The 24,241-nt window shown below is 31.8% G+C and overlaps 1 protein-coding gene across 2 annotated transcripts in view; it reads left to right on the top strand.

Moving 5' to 3' along the window:
- The window catches only part of LOC131843492 (sodium/calcium exchanger 3), a 118,409-nt gene extending 115,969 nt beyond the window's left edge, over window positions 1–2,440 (top strand). For both annotated transcript variants that reach the window (XM_059192170.1, XM_059192162.1), the window contains 3 exons: window positions 422–580; window positions 921–1,092; window positions 2,236–2,440. In XM_059192170.1, coding sequence (XP_059048153.1) covers window positions 422–580; window positions 921–1,092; window positions 2,236–2,440 — 536 coding nt within the window. The remainder of the gene's footprint in view (window positions 1–421; window positions 581–920; window positions 1,093–2,235) is intronic.
- The last annotated feature ends 21,801 nt before the right edge of the window (window positions 2,441–24,241 follow it).

Below are 24,241 nucleotides of genomic sequence, written 5' to 3'. Positions count from 1 at the left end.
CCTAGAAGTATATTTGTTATACATTCAGACAAAAACTACTGAACCGATAATCATGAAATTTTGTACACATGTTCTCCAAGAATATGTGTACAAAATTTAGAATGAACATAGGGTATTTTTTATTTTAAAAAAACAAATATTTTTGATTCAATTTGATTGTAAAAGCTAGTAACATTATTAACGTGAAAGTTTGTGAATATGGATGGATCTTTGTTACTCTTTGACGCAAAAAGTACTGAACGGATTTTGATAAAACTTTACAGTAATATAGTTTATGCATCAGAATAATGCATAGGCTAAATTTTGTATTGAAATTTAACGTGGGTGAAACCGCAGGTATGGCTAGTATATATATAAATTAGAATATAATATTAAGCCGAAAAATTCAAAGATTTGTAATGATAAAGATTATTTTTTTCAGATATTGGTGGCGGATATCTTTGCTTTGTCGTATCAATTATCTGCATTGGACTGGTGACCGCTGTTATAGGCGACGTGGCTTCACATTTTGGATGTACCCTGGGCATCAAAGACTCCGTTACGGCCATCGTTTTTGTGGCATTAGGAACTAGTATACCAGGTAAGACTCTAAAATTGAGAAAACTTGAAGCACGATCAGATAGTCCCATTAGATAGTCTTGTCATTTCATTTCTTGTATTATACTATCACCGTTTTATTCCAATCTTTTTAAATAATAACTGTTACCCTAGAATTCGTTACAATTAAACAAAAAAAAAAAATACAGTGAAATTCGATGAAATAATACAATGAAATTGACTTCAGGAAAATAACACTTACTATGTAGTACAATCTCAATTGATACTTGCCTTCCAAAGCTCTCAGGAGAATCAGGAACTCGGGAACGAGTGCTGTTTGCAGCACTCGTTCCCGAGTATGACGATTGTTTTGTTTTTACTAGATACCTTTGCAAGTAAAGTGGCTGCGATCCAAGATAAATACGCGGACGCATCTGTCGGCAATGTCACCGGATCCAACGCTGTCAATGTATTCCTGGGCATCGGAGTAGCATGGACAGTGGCTGCCATCGTCCATTGGAGCAGAAATGAGAAGTTCCTGGTCGACCCTGGCAAGTAAGTGTATTTATCATTGTATCAACACGTAAAGCCGCGGATGCGTATGTATGGAAGAGAACACATAACGCCGACCCCAAATAAATGGGATAAACACGTGAAGTTGAAGTATCACCCAATTCAAGTCAACCGCTAATCACCTTCTTTGTAAGATATGGCAGAGAAATCACTGGGTTCGGGTGCATAACATCTTGGTTTTCGATGAATGAATAGCATCGTAAGAGGTACGAGCGTACACATGATGACGATCACCTCATCATAGACATCAGTCCATAACGCTCTAGCTACATGTATATTATATCTATACACTAATACGTGAAACAAAAACTTTATAGCTCTTTTTATGAAAATTGCACGGACGGGGGAATATAACATTTCGCACACTTACAGTTTATATAAAGAACAAGTGCAGTATATATATATATATATATATATATTTTAAATTATGCATAAAAATGAATTACAGATACTACCATGCATTTTATACACACGCTCATAGATCTCTTTCTGTCTTTGATAATAGAACCTTATAATAAAATAAAATTTATATTAACTAGTCAATAAAATAAAAAAAATATATATATATATAGTCGAATTTCGACCATAGCACGACCACTAGTTTAATAATAACTTAGGACAATTTACACAATACCATCTAGTCCCAAGCTAAGCAGAGCATATGCTGTGAGTACTAAACAACTGATGTAAATACTTAAATAACTGCTATGGTAAATATATACTTAATATGCATCATAAACATCCAGACCTGTTTGTATTGATCTGGGTATTTCATCATAGTCACGAATCCAAATACCGAGTGAGGAATCGAACCCACGACCATCGTAAGTAAAGAGGTGTGTTAAACCGGTGGAAGCCTTGCTTGGTACCAGATAGCGCGGTGTGAGTTGTATAGGGTTATTGTTGAAAACATCGAGTAGTAATTTATATGAAACCCATTATTTATGATCGGCGCAGTATGTCATTCTCTTCCACTGTTCTCTAACGGCCGTCATATCTGAGCATACTCTCCTTTTATTCATATCATCATTATATCATCTTTCACACAATCATTCCATCTTTAGTAATAGTCAGTCCATCAGTCAATTAAGTAAAATATAAAAAAATAATGATTTTTTTCAACAGCCTCGCGTTCAGCGTGACGATGTACTGTTCTGAAGCCGCATTCGCTGTCTTAGTTCTGGTGTTGAGGAGACGGAAGTCAATTGGAGGCGAACTCGGGGGCCCACGTGGTGTTAAAATCATCACTTCCATATTCTTCTTCTCCCTCTGGCTTTTATATCTCACTATGTCTAGTTTAGAAGCCTACGGGGTCATCGAAGGATTTTAAAGCTCTCTTATTTCAAAATCATAAATTACATTTGAATATCCTCTACGGATGTCGTCAAGAACATTTCGATGTATGTCTCTATAATTATTTAAAAAATTGTATGTGCTCAAATGTACAGGTCTTAGAAATTTCTTAAAATCCCTTCTTCCTCTAGATTTTTCTCTATTTCAAATCTCTTAAATTGATAATAATCGTAAACGTAGCCTTAAAGGCTGTGCTATGTAAAGATCTAAATTATTGGTACGAAGTATGTATTAGGTTTTAGAAATTGTAAGTAGTAAGGTTGCAAACATATTGGGAGATATTGGCTGTACTGCACAACTACATAAATGAAGGTATTGTGCGCTCGTTTGTCATGTAATTAGATAGAAAATACGATTCGAAATACATAGGGGGCACCCAATGATATTAATCTGGTAGAGATTTATTGAGGGTATATTTAAGAATTTCAACTAGTAGAGCATACATATAAATTCAAGATAAGTAGACACTTCATTTGTGTTATCAGAAAATGTATTAAATTTACTTTAATTAGCGTATAATTATTGAGTTACACTAATGAATATATCCCTAAATAATTAATAGATATTAAACAGCAATTGGTATTAGTCGTAATTGTTAGTTCATGCACATTAGTTTACAAAAAACATCTAAATATTTAGTAAAAGCTTCGCTCGTCGTAATTTTAGATTTTGTCGCGTCGTCGGTACCTCTACTCAGATTATTTACACCACGTATGTATATTTACGCGGTTAATCATTAATGGCATATAGTATATAATTATACCGTAATATTCGCGCCAAGTGATCATTTAGGTGATTAATTAGACCTAATTAAGAGTGACGATTGGTATGCCGCATCTTATACAATTATTTTTAATGTAACGAAAGTAAGTCGTAGTAAAAATAAGTGGTAGGTGAATTCCAACGTAAATATTCGACTTAGAATGCACGCGAATGCTATAACGGCCAATTCAGTTATAGTTATTAATGTGTAAATGTTAATTTATGGCCGTATAATTTACTTATAGTGAATAATAAGTAGTTGTGTGTAATTTTTTTGTTTTGACTTTGTATAAATATCAAGAATATATATATATATAGTATATACGCTGTGACGCCGGGATTATGTAGAAAGCTATTTACTCGATAAAATCGTGAATGTGTTTAGAAAATATGAATTTTGCAGATATCGTATCTAAAATGTCCGTTCTGATAGATCGTTGTAAACGAAGAAAGGCGATAAAATTTGAGAAAATACACGTAAGACCCAAAGATGAATGCTTCCAGTATGTAATACCCTTTCATGGAGTTATAAAATATATGTATGTGAATTTATTTAATGTTACATATTTTAAGACGTGTAATATTTATGTATTTATTTAATGTTACATTTTGAGACATGTAATATTTGTGAATTTATTTAATGTTACACTTTGAGACATGTAATGTTAATTTATTTAATGTTATGCAATGAGATATGTAATATTAGTGAAATTAGTGATGTATATAAACATCATTAGCGTCATAGTTTTGTTGGAATTACGGTGTTCAATAAATTATCTATTATGAATTATTGTGATTGTAACTGGGATATGATTGGAGAAGTTGATCATATAATATGTATACATTAAATTATTATAAAATAACATACATATATTTATAGTAATGACTGATAGTAATAATTTATTACTGGATGAAAATTCAATGTTTCTAAACGCAAGTTTGTATATCAATAGTTTTTGTTCAATGTAAAACAATTTAAAAAAAAATGTTTAATTCAAACTCATTTATTTTATCCGATGTACCTACATACTATATACATCGGATATTGACTGCATCTGGAGGGTTTTTGAGTAAGTACAATGATCGCGGTAGCATTTTGTCTCTCATTGCCTCTGTTACAAAATACATTAAATCTTTATAAAAATAGCAGTAAGTAACACTGGATCATGAAAGATGCCAAATTAATAAAGAAAACGAATTAAAAAGACATGCAGAATATCGACTGCCAATGCTGAGTTATAATCACAATAAAATTAAATTTATATAGAGCGTAGAGATCGTTTAGTATTTAATTTAGTATTGTAAATAAATATTTACGCATATTTACTAAATAGCAATAGCTTAGGATTTAGCGTTATTACGAAATATCAGCGCATTTGGTGACATTAATGGTACCTACATAAATATGTATTTACAATGTGAGGTATCCACTCGTTAAAACAGACATCGAATATTATCATATGAATTTCATATATTTAATAAATATTTACATATATGTACATTATGTGGGCACCATTAAAAAAATATTCATGGAATATTACTGCCATAAATGTAAGCTTTATTTTCAGAGATGCTTTTGTTGGGATTTTTAATATGCTATAGATTTATAGAATTAAAGATAGCGTTATGGGCATTATATTTACGGAATTAGCAGTAATATTAACATCATCATGCCAGAAGATGAGACTATTAAGAAAATAAAAAAGAGTAGCTTCATAATCCTTCATATCTTCTCTCCCTTACTCTATTTGTACTATTAAGGAAAACTTTCGGAACTAAAGTCCTTTTCGCTCTTCTTAAAATTTTACAACTATACGTAGCTAGTTATTTTCATTATAAAAATAAATCTGTCTGAATTTGGACCAAAATATTGTTTTCGAATTTATTTTCCGTAGAATTTTTCTACGCTATCGTCTGTTCTAATTGTAGATTTTCTAAAATTTTCATATTAGCATCTTGAATGTTTTTAAACCCATCGCTGTTGTAGTTTCGAACTCATATACCGAGCAAAAGGCAGACAACATCAATTTATCTACACGTCAAGTCGCTTATGGTGTAGGTAGAGGCACCAAGTGCTATTTCTCGTAGGAATTCACAACTTGAATAATATGAAAACATCTAATTTGCTTATCTTTATTGCGAGCAAATACTACATTAATATAAGCATTATGTCCTACACCATTAGGTTTCAATTAGTACATATTCACATTACATCTGAATTAAATTCTTTACGATAATACCTCGTTTTTCACCTGTCTTCACTTATTATTATTATCCACATAATTGGTTTACAAGAATAACTACAGTTAAGTAACAATCGAAATAGTAATTAACATAAAACAGAATCCAATCGCTTTCGAAATAAACGATGTGGCGATGTATGCCTGTATTGTTAAGTCAAACCTAGTTTATGATATTTAATCGTAAATTTCTATCTCTGATACTATTTATATTACTGGTTCCAACCAACAAACAGTTGGCCTTCAGCCAACCAGATTAACCCAGCGCGTAGCCCAGAACCTGTAGCAAATTATTTCAAGAGACCTATAGTTTTAGCTTTGGGTTCTTAAGATTGGGTTTAATACAAATGCCCGAACTGTATGGTTTTTCAGGCGTCTATAGGCTACAGTAACCGTTTACCATCAGATGGGCCGTATGCTTGTTTGCCACCTACGTGGTATAAAAAAAACTTTTACACACTTCACGAATCGCGATAACATTTTCCAAAAAAGCAACGCTTACGTTGGAATAACAGTAATGGCATAATACTTAACGCTGGTATTCTGAAGGTATGCTATTTCCCAGTACAGTATAGTCCTGACGGATAAGCATGAGTGGTCAAATAGTATGTTCTACTAAAGATCAAAAAACAGCCTTTTGTTAATATTGTGGTATTATATTCAGACAGCAGTGAATGCGCGAGGTTTGTAGTATCTGATATTATGCTAATTCAGCACTGCCTTCAATCGATTCATGTTATGTTCTTTCACGGGTTTAGAGTCACTTCTGCTCGCCCGATTTTCGGCCGGGGAAGTTTGGTTAACACTATTTGCATAGTTTAAAAACCTAACAGAGATATTAGCACTACGTTTTAAAAAGGTTGGAACCGCATAAGATAAAAATGTAATCTATGTAACATTGTAATTGTTTTAAAAAAGAAGAATAAACATTAGAATTTAAAAGAAAAAAACGAAATAGTTCTATAAAAGAACAGTTTGGACATCGGCATACAAAACTGTGTTGTTTAATATTCTGAATGAAACTCTGTATACAATGGTTTACCACCAAGCCATGATTTTAGAAATTGGTTATTTTCCAAAAAAGAGTTGGTTCTATGTGGTGTCTAGACCTATAAGAATAAAAACCATTGACAACATTAAAGTTCGACTTATGAAATAATTTATTTTGACATTAGAATATTTTTCTGTTAATAAAAAGGTAATATTTTTAAAAAGTCTCAGTAAAGGATTCAAGAAAACATAATTATTCTTGTTAGAATCATGTTTTTATTTTCAAATCTATGAAAAATATTTGAAGAAAATATAATCAACTGCAATATAACTTTTTAATAAGTCTACTAAATTACACGGGCAATAATAAATACGAACTAACATATTTACTGACCCGATATAGCTATTGATTACAAATTACGGAAAAAGTTCGACATTAGATATGTACATTAAAGTTGTTCGTATTTAGTTATGATTGCTTTTAAATATCTACCCCTTTCTCGATTTCAATTAGAAGCTTCATTTGTTGTGGTAAACAAAAAAGTTCAATAATAAATATTTACAACAATATTAAACGGTAAGGTTTATTTTATTGTTTTGTTTTTAAGTCGTTTTGTTATAGTTGTATCATTAAACGATATTGGAAACGAACGATTGGTCCGAAAAAATACAATATAAGAAATTTCAAGTTCAAAAGCGGCTAAAATATCCTACATGAATAAATTACTTTTTAATTTGAATTTAAATAAACTGATTGCAGTTGTTTAAAGTACACGATACGATTGATCAGACTTCAGTCGATTGAAACGTGAGGGAATAAATTTAGTTAGTGGGGTTGACATGTCGTGTGGGTTTATCTCAATTTTGGAGATCGATGGAACATGCGCATTAATATAGTGACTGGTATTACTATTAGAGAAAGAGAGATCATTGATTCTTGGATAGAAAGAGTTGAAAAGGAGAAAGGACTACCTATTAAGGACCTACTCTACTGCACATGCTTAACAAAATCTTTTCGTAGACCAAAGGAAAAGAATAAACTGTTGTAACTGGCTAATCAGATATGTATTCTTTATCCCAAATTTGTATTTAAATTTATAATTCTTTTATATTACATTTTTGTTTTTGATACTTCAATTCTTCTTTCTGTTGTCAATATGTTAATTATTAATATATTTTCTCCGTTTACCTAGTCTTCTTTCTTATTACTACAACATAAACTAATAAAATTTAAAACAAAACACATAAAAAGACATGGACTTGAATCTATGGAAACCAAAAGCGAAATGTAAAAAAAAAATACTATTGGATAATATTGCCAGCGTTGTCAATGGTACTGATTGTGGTAGGACATCCCTTTTTAGAGCAAACTGAAATGCGGACCAACTCTGAGATGGGCCTTTGGGATTCTTAGGTTGCTTATTTTACAATATCTGTTTTTATATTTCGCATTTACTACTACCAGTATCTGCTTTTAAATGCAGGACATACCTAAAATTGTGGCGTAAAAGAATCTAGTTAGTACATTAGTTGTACTTTTTTGACCTCATTTTAAACCTGTTCTTTGTAATAAACAGATATAAAAATGTTTTTAGTGTTTGATAACATATTTAGTGAGAAAGTTCGGTCTCAGAACTTTCTCGGTAAATACATTTTTTTTATCGTACTATTGAAGATAACGTGTTCAACCAAAGAAACCCCTCAACCTGTTCAACTTTATAATAGTTATGTAATCGATAAATATAAAAAAATGATAAACCATTTATAGAAATGATTACAGCAAATCAGTTCAACTTTAATTCCTCTAGTATTATAGAAAGCAATCAAACTTTTCATTACGTTATTACTTTGTATCGATCCCATTTAATATCAACTCGGCAGTGTAATTAATTGACTTTTGCCTGCTTTCAAAGATTAAATACTAGTCTAGTCTGCAATTGATGATATCAGCCATTTAATTGCAACCTTAGCTATTCTTTCTTCGTAGGACAATAATTGGAATTGAATTGGATTGGGTTTAACATTATTTTTGTTTGTAAAAAAAGAAATTTATGGGAGTAATTTTTTTTACTAGTTTATGTTATAAACTTATTGTTTATGTTAATCAGGCTAAATAAGTTTGATATCCAAGCCGTAAAAAATATTAATAAAACAACTTATTAGGTGTGTCTAATGTTCGATTTTTAAATTTAAAACATTCTTGGATATTGCCATGCATAAATGTAATATACAATGCAATAAAATAGTCGTCTGTTTCCTATTGTATTAAATATTCAATTTTGTTTATGTCAAACAGAATATTATTTATACATATAAATAATATTAAGTTATTCTACATATAGAAAATTGCATATATATTGGACCCAATTGCGTTATAGCATCCGCCAACAATTAACCGCATTGATAAATAAAATGAATTATGATTTTTTTTATTTTAGTATACAAAATATGTCTTGTCTGGGCGGTGGTCGGCTTGTCTAGGCTAGTTAAAAATACTGAACATTGAGTGACTTCTAAGAAAATTCAACAACTAGGGTAATTACTTTAGTTGCTTTCAAAGAAAAAAAAATTAGGTACTATTCATTACATTACCATAAATGCCATGTTATTATATATCTAATTAAAATGTAATAAGGAAACAATTATGAAAAATAGCATTAGTCATGGCTGTATGGGCACACTTCCTTTGTCTTTTCTATTAAAGAAGAAAGAAGAAAATAAGGAACCAGTAATATGATCAGTAAATTCCTTCTCTCTAAATGTCGTGCGTGTTTAGTAATTCTTTTATTGTAATCGTGTAATATAGATTTTGTAGCTATAACGAACTGATAGTGTAAATAACATTATAATAAATTCTATTATTTGATACATAATTATTTACTTATGATTATACGATTATGAATCAAACACGCCGCAACTAGGTACGAAATGGCGGGAACAGTATTCAAATTTAACAATTTGAATAATCAATAACCGCGCATAAATTTGGATAATTACAAAGCGTCTCATGGATTTAAGCAAATATTAAATTTATGACAATTTATTTAATATATTTTTCAATTGTTTATTCATAATTTTGGGATTCAATTTCTGCATTCAATTTCAGTTTCTGTGTTCGAAATTCAAATAGCCTAGTCGATTTAATTGCACGGCAGAGATAAAGTAAAGTAATATTTATTGCATATTTTTTTTATTATTAGTAATTATATAATAAATAATTATGACTTAAAATAAAAAATAATGAACATAACAATGCTATCGTATTCAGTTTGCAAAGCCGTCCGCTTGAGAAGATATATAAGAGAAATATTTTCCGTTACGCTACATATTAAAGATATAAATTATATTTAATTAGTGTAATTTGAGATAATTATTTTAGTAAACAATATTTTGGTAATTTTAAATGTACGAGCAATGTTTTTATTTATAAATAAATTTATTATGCTATTTCAAAAAAATGGTCGTGTTAAGTGTGAATATGAAATAGACAGTTTTAATCAGTACAAATCTTCTAGTAATTACAATTATGACTATTTACTACTAATAAATAATTTGGTATTAAATAACAAAAGGTAAAAAAGGTTTGTGTGAGCATATCTTTTTTACCTTTTAATTTAAGCACCAAATTACTTATTAGCAGTAAATAGTCATAAATGGATTTTTCTGCCTTATTAAGGGTAGTAAATTTTTACGTTTGGTTAATGATTTATAAAATCAATAAATATAAAAAAATCGATTTACAACAACTTTTAAATACAAACAAACTGTTACTTTTATATACACACCAAACGCTATAAGAAAATTAAATCTTTAAAATTAATTTGTATTTCAAAATAGAAGATGTAACATGTCTTTATAAATAATTTTGTTTTAATGCATAATAACGTAAAAAAATTAACTGAAACATACTATATGTTACAATATATGATCCTATTCTATTAAAATTATGTTTTTTAATAACCTTTTTATGTATTCTATTATCAATCTCTACGTATTAGTTATATAGTTCATTCATATATGTATTTCTGAGTATAGTTTTGTTCAGTACATTTGTTTAAGTATATAGTTCCTATAAAATGGCCTAGAATACATTTATGTTAAGCAAAATCTATAAAACATAATTGAATTTTCTTTATATATATTATATTATGATAAATCTCGAATGTTAGTTTTTATGTAATTAGAAAATATTCAGTATATAGCAATATTCATTTATATCTAAATATATGTAATTATAATATTATTTTAATGCTATTTAATGTAACATCATAAAAAGATGATAAATTTTTACTTGGCCCACTTTACGCTGTTCATTTTTCGTTAGTATTAAATAATATGTAATTAATTTTAATTAATTTGTAATTTTTAGTTAATTAGTAAAGAAGCACGCAGACCTTTCGTTACATGCAGATTATGTTGTTTTTATAATAATTGTTATACATAAATACATAATTAAAGTGTTTGTTAAGTACTTAAATATTTGATTTTATTTAACCCTATCGCTTGAAGCTCAAACTGTAATAATAATAATAATATCCTCTTCACTTTCATCATCCTCAGATAACTTTTAAACTCATCCATGCTTGGCTAAGGCCCGCGTGTTTGAATGTATTACCCTTGAAAAAAGGGAGACACATAAAATATATGTATATAAAATAATAATAATAATAAAAATAATACTATAGTTGGAAGATATAGAAATAATCTTTATTCAAACAATCTTAATATAGGCCACTTTTGAATAGTCATATTTTTTTATTCTACCACTTATTCGGAACGCAATCTCGTCACAAGGAGATTGACGAAAAAACTGTACTGATTGGAAATAATATTTTCTAGTAGCAACATTATAAATAAACACAGTGTATAACGGCTCCATAGCAATTTTTACCGAGGTACACTGTAGTTAGTTTTTGAGTCAGCACGACCACGGCTAGTGCAACCTAGTCGAAACGTCGAAAGAGGTAAATACCTTTATTTGCCATAAAATTACTCGTTTTAAGACCCGGTTAATAATTTAAATGAGGTACACTATAAACAAAATCGTATGCTCAAGCATATCTGTTTCACCAATGTTTTTTTTTTATTTATTGCTCCAATTACAAAACAAAAAAATTAGAATGGTAAATATTCATTATCTGATACAAAAGGTAGGTAAGCAATCTCTTCCAGACTACCTTTGGGTGGACAGAGAAAGTAAAAATAAGAAAAGGGTAGATGGCGGACGTAATAAACAAAAAGAAATATATATGACTACAAATATACATTAATAACATCATTTAATATATATACACATAAATCTACATACACATATTTAATAGCGCACATACCTTTGGAAAGAATGAAGGAAGTGGGGTCCACTACTTAAAAAGACAATAAGTAACTAAAGGTAAAGAAAACGGAATTTGACAGAGGCTTTGAAGCTGGCAAGTGATTGAATGCTCCGAATGCAAGAGGGTTTTTTTTAATACTTGATAATGGAATTGAGCTTTTTCGCTATCTATCCTATGCTTTTAGGGATCCATCCGCTTAGGGACGAATGGATACTGCCGGACTCCTACCTGCTAAAAACCTGACGACTGTTCCTCCTCACCAAGACCACCGGCATGGTTCCCATCGAAGGGACCTCCATCTAGGCGTGCAGGGAACAGTGTCTGCACGCCACCTCCAGACCCTAAAACCTCCCCGGCGAGCTTCGGATTGCCCTAACAATCCTCCACCCTAGGGTCAATTTTGGAGTCGATGCACACCTGATTTTACTCAAGTGTCCATCGACTCCCCCCCCCCACCTGTGGCCCGGGCCGCGGCGCGGGCCTTCGGGGGGCGACACAAGTTAGTGACGCCCACTCTCATTTCCGACCCGCCGCATCTATCCTATCCTATCCTATCAGGTCAGATAGCCTGTCATGGTCAAGTCATGAGGACTTTATCAATGGGAACTGCGTGGAGGTCAACCTGACATGGTATATCTACAGCAATGGGTTTATGAGTCCATATTGAAGAATGGAATAACTTTTATTTCGGAAAACTTAACTTAAGTAACATTTAAAAATTATATTATTAACACTCCCTTTTCTTCCTACATCGATTATTATAGATAAGCAAATTACATCCACTTTTTATAAATAGAAAAGAATATACGAAAACACTAAACTCGCGTCTCTAGTAGTTGGGAAACTGTCACAAATGCATTTTTAATTTCTTTTGAACTCTACGAAAGTTAGAATTCTTTGAAATTGAGGACGCCTCTTAGACGTGCAGTATAACTACTGTTACATTGCTATTTCCAACTGCAGGCACAGTTTCAGTTTGTAACTGAAATTAAGAAAGTTTGATATTCTCAGATGTACAGTTATACATCTACTAGCTGTCCCGGCAAACGTTATTTTGCCATTTAAATTTAAGTACTATAGTAATATCTCTATTAAAAATAGGGGTTGGTGGTAAAGGGTATTTAAAAAATTTTGGGTTGTATGTAGTTTTAATGTCACATTAAATAATAATAAAAAAAATTGTCTAAAAAATAAATGTTAGGGGTGAACAACACTTATCACTTAGGGGTATGAAAAATAAATAGTATCTGATTCTCTGACCTACTGAATATGCATATAAATTTTCATAAAACCGGTCAAGTCGTTTCGGAGGAGTATGGTAACTAACATTGTGACTTTTTTAGAATTTTATATATAACATTTCGTTGTTTTACAGTAGTTACTCACTTGCGTATCTATTCTCCTCTTCAAATTTTCAGGAAATCATTTGTAAGTTACGTATATTCACAACTTCAATTGAAAAATATCGATTTATGATGGTCTAGCGGTCAAGCAATCCGCTTCACTTCCGATGGTCGCGGGTTCGATTTCTCGCCCGTTATGAACATTTATATACATGGGGATAATGGTTTCTATCAGTCTCTATATTTTATATGTATATTATGTATGTTTTTACAAAAAATAAACGAGCTAGGTAGGTATAAACAAAATAGGTATATGTATCAATTGTCTAATACCATTATGTTATCTGTGCTAATACTCACAACATACATAAGCTCTGCTTTATTATAGCTTGGGACTAGATGGCGCTATGTGAATCGTCCTGAAATATTAATTATTATTATTAAATAATTAATATTATTAAATAAATAAAATAGAAATAGATAGTCAGATGTATATAATACATATAAACATAGTTGGAAACTCAAGTTTCTCGTCAGTTCCTACATATATGAGACGTACATTTTAGATTAATGTTGTTTTATTTGCAGTGTGAATGTGGTAGGCAATGCGGCCGCAGTCTGCGGTCTGCATACTACTTGTTAGCTCACAGTTAGGATGCTGTTAGAATAGAGTAGAATAAACATTGTTGACAATAATTAAAGTTAAATATCAAATGAAGAAGAAGAAGAAAATATGTTTATTCGATGCACATAAGCAATAATAAAATAATGATTGTCAAATACTATCATCGAATAGGTCTCCGCTCAGCCAATGTCGTGACGAGGCAACTATGTATGGCCTTATCGCTGAAAAGCGATTTCTTCCTGAAGGCCCTAAAGGTTATTAGCTTAGAATAGAGAGGATAACCGAAAAAAACAATTTCATAAAAAAACAGAGCTTCTAACAAACCAAGGTATGATAAGACAGACCTGTCTTATCTATCTCGTCTGGCACTAAGCAGCTTACTTCGCAATCTGTATTCTCCTGTAAACGTAGATAATTAAAAAGAAATATAAATCCCTATGTTTAGTAATGAAGTGTTTGAAGAGATGTTTTCGTTGTGTGGCCACTGCTGCGCACTCCAGGATTCATAATAATGATCTATTTTTATTATATTAAGTCTTTTATGTTTGGATTGAAATGGACATTATATTTTTATGTATAGTTTTAACTATTTACGACATTTTTAGTGTTGAGTAGGTCAAATTGTGCAAATAATAATTTAATATTATTTGCACAATTTGACCAACTCAACATTCCTATATCACGCTCTATTGGGTTGACTGGAAGAGATCTGGAAGTTTTTTTGGGATGGTATCCATTACTTGCCTAAAAATAGGCGAGGTGTGTACAATTCAATGGTCAATATTTTGAATATAGAAATTGTCGGATTCCCTGAAAATTAAATGTTTTCTTTATCGAAAATACCGGCAAATTTCAACTAACACACTTGGTAGAGATGAGTCCTCCTTTTCTAATTAATATACTGAAAAATGTATGTATGTAGGTATAATTATTTGAAATATAGAAAACTATGCATTTTGCATACTTTATTGCAAAGATAGACAGTTATGGTGTTATAGCTGTTTTATCTGTCGCAGGCATATCATGCCAAATGGTCTGAAATCTGCTGAATATTTGGGAACCATAACTAAACCAGTCCTAGATAATACAGTAGATACGAGTACCATCAGTTCTCGAATCAAATTTATTTACTTGCCATGTAAAACAGGTTATATTTAGTTCATCAGTTATAAAATTAAAAGCAATAGTAAACATGCATGTAAAACGGGTCGTATTTACCTCGTCAGATACAAAGTTATAAGTTAATGACTTATTGATGATTAATGACATACTATATTATATAATACGATTTATTTATTTTGATTACATATAATATTTATAGCAGATAATATTTATTGCTAATTTAGTTTTAATTTAGTTTAATACCAGTTGCTGAGTTTCACCACCGTACCACCCGCCAGAAACTGAAATACCATCCTGATCATTTGGATGAATGGCGGTCTTCCACAGTGCGGTTTTCTAGAAACTTTTTGCCACGCACAACCACATTGTGGAATCACCTTCCAGCAATGGTATTTCCAAACCGATACGATATTGAAACCTTCAAGAAAAGAGCTTATTCCTTTTTAAAGGCCGATAACGTTCTTGCAATTACCCTGGTGTTGCGGGTGCTCATGGGCGGCCGTAATCACTTACCATCAGGTGAGCCGCATGCTCGTTAATAATATGACCATATATATATTTGTTTTTGGGACCTCTACAATATTGAAAGAATTAAGATAAATTGTCGAACTATTCATTTTATAACACTTTTGGCAGGGGAGTTTCAATTATTTAGGCTAATAAAACGATGCTTTAGAAATGACGAATTTCCATAACTTTCATCCCTTATTTTACTTTATAACCTTAAAGGTTATATTTTTTCAAACTTTGAAAGAGTCTAAAAAATAAGTTTGAAGCTTCAAAAATTTTAATTCAAAGCTTCTAACTTTAACAATTACGATACTTCTATACATACTTTCATCTCCCCTGTCAACCCCCTTACAACCTTTTGTTCGCATTAATATGTCCTTTCTCAAGGTCTATACTATCTGTATCTGTCCGAAAGTCGCGCTTTCACACTAAAACTACGGAACCAATTTAAATGAAATTTGATAGACAGATAGTTTAGACCCTAAGAAAAGACATAGGCTTTTTAATGCGTAAATATATACGTATGTAAATATATACGTAATATAATATACATAGGAAACACCCAGACCGATACAAACATACTCATGAAAGTCATACACAAATGTTTGACATAAATGTTTAACACAAATTTTTGCACCGTGCGAGGAACTGAACCGGTAGAATACCGTCAGTCTGTTTGAAATTACATTAAAAAAAACTCTTTGAGACTGGTAATTAACGTTCCTAATTTGGATTGTAATATCATAGAGAAATAAACTTTCTCAACCATAAACATTCGCTAAATTGATTATAATGTTCTAAGCAAGTCACACGCCGTTATGTCGGAGTGGGGTGAAGACTGTAACTCTATAATAGCTAATTACGTTATTGCTACGAGTTACTGCGGAACAGGGATGCCAATCATACAGGATTCCTCTTAATATGAGGGTAAACCTACTAATACGAGACGACGGCCTCGGTGACCTACTCCTCCGATCGATCCCTCCAATTCGTAGATCGAAATCACGACAACCTGAGCCGAGGTGCGAACCTAGCGGTGCCCTCAGACTAAGTAGTATCCGTCATGCGGGAGTAGGCCTTTAGTCGCTCCATAAGTCCTTCCGCGGGTTTGGAGTGCCATCTGCACTCGCCCTTAACGATCGGTTTTTTTGTAAATAAATACATATTATACATAGAAAACACCCAGGCCGATACAAACAATCATACTCATGAATACAAATGATTGTACCGTGCGAGGAATCGAACCATCGGATAGTAAAGCGGTGTACTAAACTACTAGACCACCGAAACTGTCATATAAAAAATGTCAACTAACGTATCTATATTTAAGAAACTCTCTTGATATTAATATATTTAAAGTTTATTTTTTAATTATAATAATATTCTATAATCAAAACTATAAAAACAAAATTATATAATATCTCACTTCACTGCCTACCATCTTAAAATAAAAAATATTTTCCCAGTTACAAATAATTTAATTACATATTTCTACAATATATACCTATGTTTTATCTTCAAATAAATTAAGTTTTTTTTTATTTTGACATTTAAAAAATGTATTTAAGTATTACAGTCAGTTGTCTAGTACAGATAGAAACTTCGACAAGAAGCATGAGGTCGCTTTCGTGAATTGTCCGAATTCATTCGATTTTATTTGATATGTATATTAGTATTACTGTCAGTTGTCTAGTACCCATAACAGATTAGAACTAGAGAGCGCTGTGTGAATTATCAGGAGTTATTAAGTTTTTTGTATAGTAATTTGTACTAGGACATTTTCATTCTCGTATATGTTTATAGGAAATTGTTATCTACGAATTGGTTAAAATAGTATTTATGAGATTTATATGATAAAATTAGAAACCCAAATAGAGCCTAACGAACGAGATTTTATTTAAACTTTTATTTTTATATAAAAAAAAAAACCTAGAAAATTTAACCCATCACCTTATTGTCCCACGCTAAGCGAAGCTAAATAATAAAAAAATCTTTTTTCATTATAAGTTGAAATAAATATTTGTGCCAAACAAGAAATAGAAAACACGAAATATTTTTTTTTTTTAATTATTCCAACATAAATAATCATATCATGTATACAAATGTTTGTATCGTGCGAGGTATTGAACCTGTGACAAATGAGGCGGTGTGATAAACCGCTAGCCTACCGCCACGCCGCCGTCTTAAATGACGACGTCGTTGGCAACCCTGCTTCGGAATTTGTAATTGAATTTCAGGTTAATGTTATATTAGATTTATGATGTATCCTGTCTGCGTAGACACAGTTATATCTATCTATATCTATCTATCTATGACATTCCGGGGAGTAATTAACGTCATACTGATTTTTTTTATACTCAAGGTGGCAATCAAGTATACGGCCCATCTGATGGTAAATGGTTACCGTAGCCTATGGACAACTAAACACCATGTTACAAGTAATCAATCCTTGAGAAACATTAATATACCTTTCTTTAAAAATCCCATGCAGTGATGTCTCAAGAAAACCTCGGCAGGTAGTTCATTCCACAGTCTAAGTGTACGCGGGAGGAAGCTCCTCTGAAGCCGCACTGTCCGAGACCATTTAGATTCCAGCGTGTAGGGATGAATTCCCTATCGATGGTAAGCGAGATTCCAGCGTGTGGGGATGAATGTCGGATGTCGATGGTGAGCGGTCCGATGGTAAAAAGTAGCCGTAGGCATCATGTTGTCATCAATTCTTCTGAACTGGTTAGTATTTATATGACATTTTTTTGTCCTTCATACAGGCCATAATAATGATCTAGTAAGGCCACCCGAAACATTATTGAATTTGAGATCAATGTGTACCTAATTCATAACTGTTGCATCTCTTTGGATAATCTTTTTTTGTTGTATCTTATTGTCAAGACAACGTTTGTTTGTAACAACAAAGTTTTGAAAGTCGTACAGAATATCTTTTTCTTTATTAAAAATATATATAAAATAAAAAATGTAAGTAACCGCATAATAAAAATAACTGTAATAAATTGTCGCCAACACCGTCCCGGTCTAGTTATTATAGCTTACAAAGAAAAACCGATCATAATCGGTCCATACGTGTACATAGAGACGTTGTAAAAATAATGTAAAGTAATAAAGTCACTACATATATGGTAAAGCTGTGAACATTTCATCTCATTTTCGTCATTAGTTCCACTTAGATAAAAAAAAGCCAGTGGTAGGATCTTTCTAGTAGGGCGTCTTATCTTTTCGGTCCACCGCTCAAGGAAGCGAATTAAAGTATTGAAATTTATTTTTCCCAATTTCTATAGGGTTGTCGAGTCAGGGTGTATTTAAGACTACATTGAATATTGTTTGTTTTACTATATCCTTTATATCATTTATTTATAATCTTTTATTGCACCAAAATTAAAAGCAGTTACTATATATATATATATATATATATATATATATATATATTTTATAACATGGCGGGTAGCCCTTGGGAGTTGTCACGTAAACTAGGCTACTGGGTTCTCGCCATTCCTGTCTGTCGATCTCATAACTTGACCAGACATCCCATTTTGATTGGGACTGTCCCTTCAATAATTACGAGTCCCACAGGGACGCAAAATTGTCCTGTATTTAGAAAATTTGACGAATGCCGATGGAGGAGTAGATAATAAAGGTGAATATAAATAAAACGTGCCGAGAGTTTCATTCTTGCTTAGCAAATCTGTTGCTCCTTCCTAAAGATATATCGCATTTAATTCATCACATTTTAAGAAGAATGACCTTTAAAAAAGTGATTCTCTTTCTCAATTAATTAAACGAATGTCCCGTTTTGAGTCAAAGAGTAATTGGTCACGTTGCCTCGTCCTCAATTACTTTTTTTACCGATTTCAACCTACTTTATTCTCGCGATAAGCATCAAAAAGTGTTTTGTGCACGTCTTTTTAGGGTCCTGTATTGAACAAGACATTTACCGATGTCGGTACGAGTAATTACTTTTTTCAATAAAAATGCAAATCAACTTGGATATAAAAGAATAAAGTTTATCACTTCCGCTTTCCTTGAATAGTTTTTCTTAAAAATAAATTTCTTAAATAAAAAGTAGCCTGCGTTACTCGTTATAACATTACCTATTTACGAGTGTATGTCCCGTCAAAATCGGTCCAGCCGTTTCAGAGATTACCAAGAACATAGATAGACTAATAAAATTGTTTTTAATATTTTTTTTTCGATGTATCGTACATACTTTCATATGGCTTTAGTGAAAAACTGTTAATTTGAGATTACAGACAAACACTTAAATTTTAATTATTTGTATATATATATATATAGAAACTAGCTGTCCCGACAAACGTTGTTTTGCCTTAAAATAAAAAAAAAATTAGGACTACCCCTAACATTTAGGGGGGTGAAAAATAGATGTTGGCCGATTCTCAGACCTACTCAATACGCTCACAAAATTTCATAAGAATCGGTCAAGCCGTTTCGGTGGAGTATGGGAACGAAAACTGTGACACGAGAATTTTATATATAAGATAAACTTTTTATAAAGTCATCAGGGTACTTCTATTTCGTTTAATAATGCCATTAGAATCTTGTAATATTAAACGTATTTCGTTTTGAAGGGTGAGGAAGTAATATTTCAGGATACGGCGAGTCCTAACAGCTGAGGTCATAAGTAAAGCAACGTGTGAAGGAATTACCGGCGTTAGAACCTATTTTATGACGTCGGTAATGCTGTTTTATCCTTTCATCGTAAAGGTCATTAGTTCGTTTCTTATTTTCTAATATATACATATAAATAAAATTGCAGTGTCTGTATGTAATATTGAAATAACCGTTTTGTAAACATGCTTGTAGTAAACATGCATATTAATATAAATACGCTACATACTCCAAAATAACATTTTTACAATTTTTGTCTGTTTGTTCCGGCTAATCTTTAAAATGGCTTGTCCTATTTTGACGGGATTTTTAATGGCAGGTAGCTGATGTAATAAGGAGTAACTTAGGCTACTTTAAATTTAGAAAAATTGTTTTATTTAAAAAACTAAAGTTAAATTCCATGTGGACGAAGTCGCGGGTACAGCTAGTATCGTAATAAAATAAAAAGAAAATATGTAAATGTAGAATTAGACTACCAATTTCTTGCCGTACTTCCAAGTAGTTTAATAATAACACGCTTAATTTTCATATATTTTAAGGTCCTTAAATCGTCAGCTATATTTTCTGTATGCGTTGAGAGCTTCGATGGTCTAGCGGTTTAGGCAGCCCGCCTTATTTCCTATGGTCACGGGTTAGATTCAACGCACGGCACGGTTTGAGAGTTTACTATGTATATTATGTAAGTATCTGCCAAAAAATGTATGTAAGTATTTCTATCAGTTTCTCTGCTTAGCTTGGGACTAGATGGCGCTGTGTGAATTATCCAGGATTATTATAAGTGGAATCATACTTATATCAACGATATTTTTATACCGATTAGATATTGAAAACTAAAATGGCTTCCAACTCACCTGTAACATCAGAGAGTTGCAGAACCACCCTCATATACAATGGTAATCACGTACCATCAGGTATTTCGAAAACCCATTTATATGTACTCCTATTATACAAAAAATGAACATTTTGGAAAACAATAAGTCCTTGAGAAGAGAGACGAATCGAGAGTAAAAGGCGCTGTGTGAATTATCCAGGGTTTATTATAAGTTGAATCATACTTATATCAATGATATTTCCATACTGATTCGATATTCAATGCTTAAAAGGACTCCAACTCACCTGCAACACAAGAGAGTTGTAGAAGCACCCTCATAGATGATGGTAATCACTTACCATCAGGTGTTTTGAAAACCCATTTACTCCTATTACACAAAAAATGAACATTTTGGAATATACAAGTTCTTGAGAAGAGAGATAAACTTCTTATCATTCCTCGGAATCCTTGTGCGGAAGCTGGGTCCATCGTGTGGCAGACAGGGAAACTCAGAGTAGTGATATATCAAAATAAAAACGTAAATAAAACAAATGCTGCGGACAATCGTATAGTTAATAAACAAAATTTTGAAATAGTTATATTACGCTATTTTGAGCTTTAGAGTCATATTTTTAGAGACTTCGGGCATTGATAAATATTGAAATAATTCCGGATCGAGAATTTATGTGGTTGGGAAATAAAACTTTTTGTTTAGTCCTGAAGATAACGAATTGTGGAAATGAAAGTCGCCGAGTTACCACACAAATGGGAATATATGATATTTTTATTAATGTAGTAAAGTTTTAAATTAAAATAAATACAGATGGAAATTTATTTTTTAGTAATATATAATATAATAGCCGCGACATCATCTACTACTGTAAAAAGGTAAAACAGACAAATTGACAGTTGTGCATTTATTATATTAGTATTAATGTATTTTTTTTGTCCGGATCGTGTTTACAGCAGTGATTCTTAACTATTCAGTGATGCCGGTGGACAACCAACTATTTGAGGATAATATTCAAGCAAGAAATATAAATGTATATAGGGCTCATTCATATGTCTATATAAAAGTGTTCATAACTACCAGCATTTATTTTTTACTAGCGGACGCCGCGTGTTTATTTATGCAAGTTATCTACCTTTATATGAATATTTGTTCTGTATAGAAAACTTTAAAACCTATAAATTTTTTTTCTATAGGTCGCCGCGTTTGAAATGGTCTCGCGGACCATTTCTTCCAAACCACAAGGAGTCAGCGGCCTACCGGTTGGGAACCACTGCATTATAGCGAAAATATCACTTGACACACACAAATATTCATTCAAATAGATACATTCCTCCTTTTTAAAGTTGGTTTAAAAAGTAAACTTCAATCAAAGCATATGCCATGAAAATGTTTACGAGGCAATAGAAATCTATATGACAGATAAAACTGTGGACGTAAACGAGAAAAGTGACCGTAAACACGACGTTGTGCAGCTTTCAGGTGAGAAACATCACCATTTGGCAAGTTTGAAAAATGCTTCGCTCTTTCATGCAACCAAGAGACAGGTTTTGATGTTTCAAATTGAAATTCAAAATAACTTTATACATGTAGGTATAATACACGGAGCCTTATGATATGTCAAATCTACCGGCAGTTCGGAATGATTTCGAGATGAGAAGAACTGACAAGAAACTCAGCTCGTATTCTTTTCAAATAAATGTTGTACATGTTTACAATAATACAGATTCATTTTTAAATTTAATGTTGGGATAATAAGGTGACCACCAGCTTATGCTATTGCAAGACCAGTCCCCACAAGCACTGCTGCACTACTCGTGATCGGATGAGCCAGTCATCATAACACACAACCATATTAGAGGGAGCACATTGACCCGGCCCACCACGTCGCCACAATTTTAAACTTTATAGCATAGAGCATGACTGTTCAAGTTACTTCACTACGTCATTCATATTATTTACAGCATAGTCTGTAACAATCACAGTTTGAAAAATGCTTCGCTCTTTCATGCAACCAGGAAAGGAAGCAGGTTTCGATGTGATATTGAAAATTTAAGAAATTAATTTAAATTTTAGATATTCAAAGAACTCACCTCCAATCCTTTGTATTGTGGGTGGTCATAGGCGGTAATCATTTACCATCAGGTGTTAAAACTTAGAGGAAGATTTGAGGGATAGTTGATAGATTTAAAATGAATTTTAAAAATAAAAATGCAATGTGTCAATAACCTCTGTTAATATTCATTTTGTTCTTTTTTTAAACTTTTCTTTTTATTATGTATGATCGGCATGGGAATGCATTTATAGGCTGCCAGTTACAATTTTATTGTACATCACGTGTGCTTCAAAGCTCGTTTGTAATATAAAAAAAGGTTTGTCATAGAGGTGATAGCGAAATTGAAAAGGTAGAATGTTCAATGTTGGCATAAAGATATAATACATTGTAATAGGAAATGGAAGTTTACTTGCTATATATGTACATACATATATAGTGCTTAGGTACATTTTGAGTGAAGTACCTGAATAAATATATATAGTATTATTATCACAAATTTTCGCCATCACGGCCCTATAACGCTTTCTAGTTCTACCCAAAGGTTAGCTGGTAGAGGATGCCAGATGGCATTAAGCTCGCCTCTCGTACACTGTTTATAGTATAATAAAAAATAAAAAAAAGTTAGTGATAAAATAACCATAACATGTCATTTATGCATGTAAAATATTCTAAACGTTTTTTGTATAACATAAATAAATATACACATGATATACATGATTCGACATAAAAGCACTTATGCATAATACAATATGGCCAGTAACATGTGTAATTACACCGTAAATATTTCTAAAATAAATAAATAAATTGACAGTTAAGTAACTATTTCACGTAAATTTATCTCAAACTTTTCGCTCTATTTCTATAATATATAATTAAAGGTTATCATATTATTATTACACAAAGGCCCTTCTGGCCCCTGGCGAGGGTTGATTCTTAAATAAAATTATATTTTCCGTACAAAACCCATATTTCATCAGTTTATTTTTCAACGGGTAAAAAGGTTGAAAAAGTCTTTAATCCGACACGGAAGAGGCCTACCCCAGTCGAGCCGAACTCTCAAGTGTTAAGAGAGCACTTTTATACCACAGATTATAATATATTTGGATCTAGTTTTCATATTTTATTATACAAAAAATAATATTTTTACTGTTAATAATATAACATTCATTCAATAGTTGACTTACATAAGTGACTAAAATCATGCATAAATAAACTATTTTTTAATTTGATTTGACGATGGTCTAGCGGTTTAGCACATCGACTTATCTAAAATAGACGTGGGTTTGATTCCTTGGACGGTGTAAACATGTGTATTCATGATAATAATTAAACTGAAGG

The sequence above is a fragment of the Achroia grisella genome, unplaced genomic scaffold (genome assembly GCF_030625045.1).
Source record: "Achroia grisella isolate CSIRO2021 unplaced genomic scaffold, CSIRO_AGI_Agris_v1 utg1086, whole genome shotgun sequence".
Classification (NCBI taxonomy): Eukaryota; Metazoa; Arthropoda; class Insecta; order Lepidoptera; family Pyralidae; genus Achroia; species Achroia grisella.
Note: the sequence above shows the minus strand (reverse complement) of the source record. Positions and strands in the feature narration are given on the sequence as shown.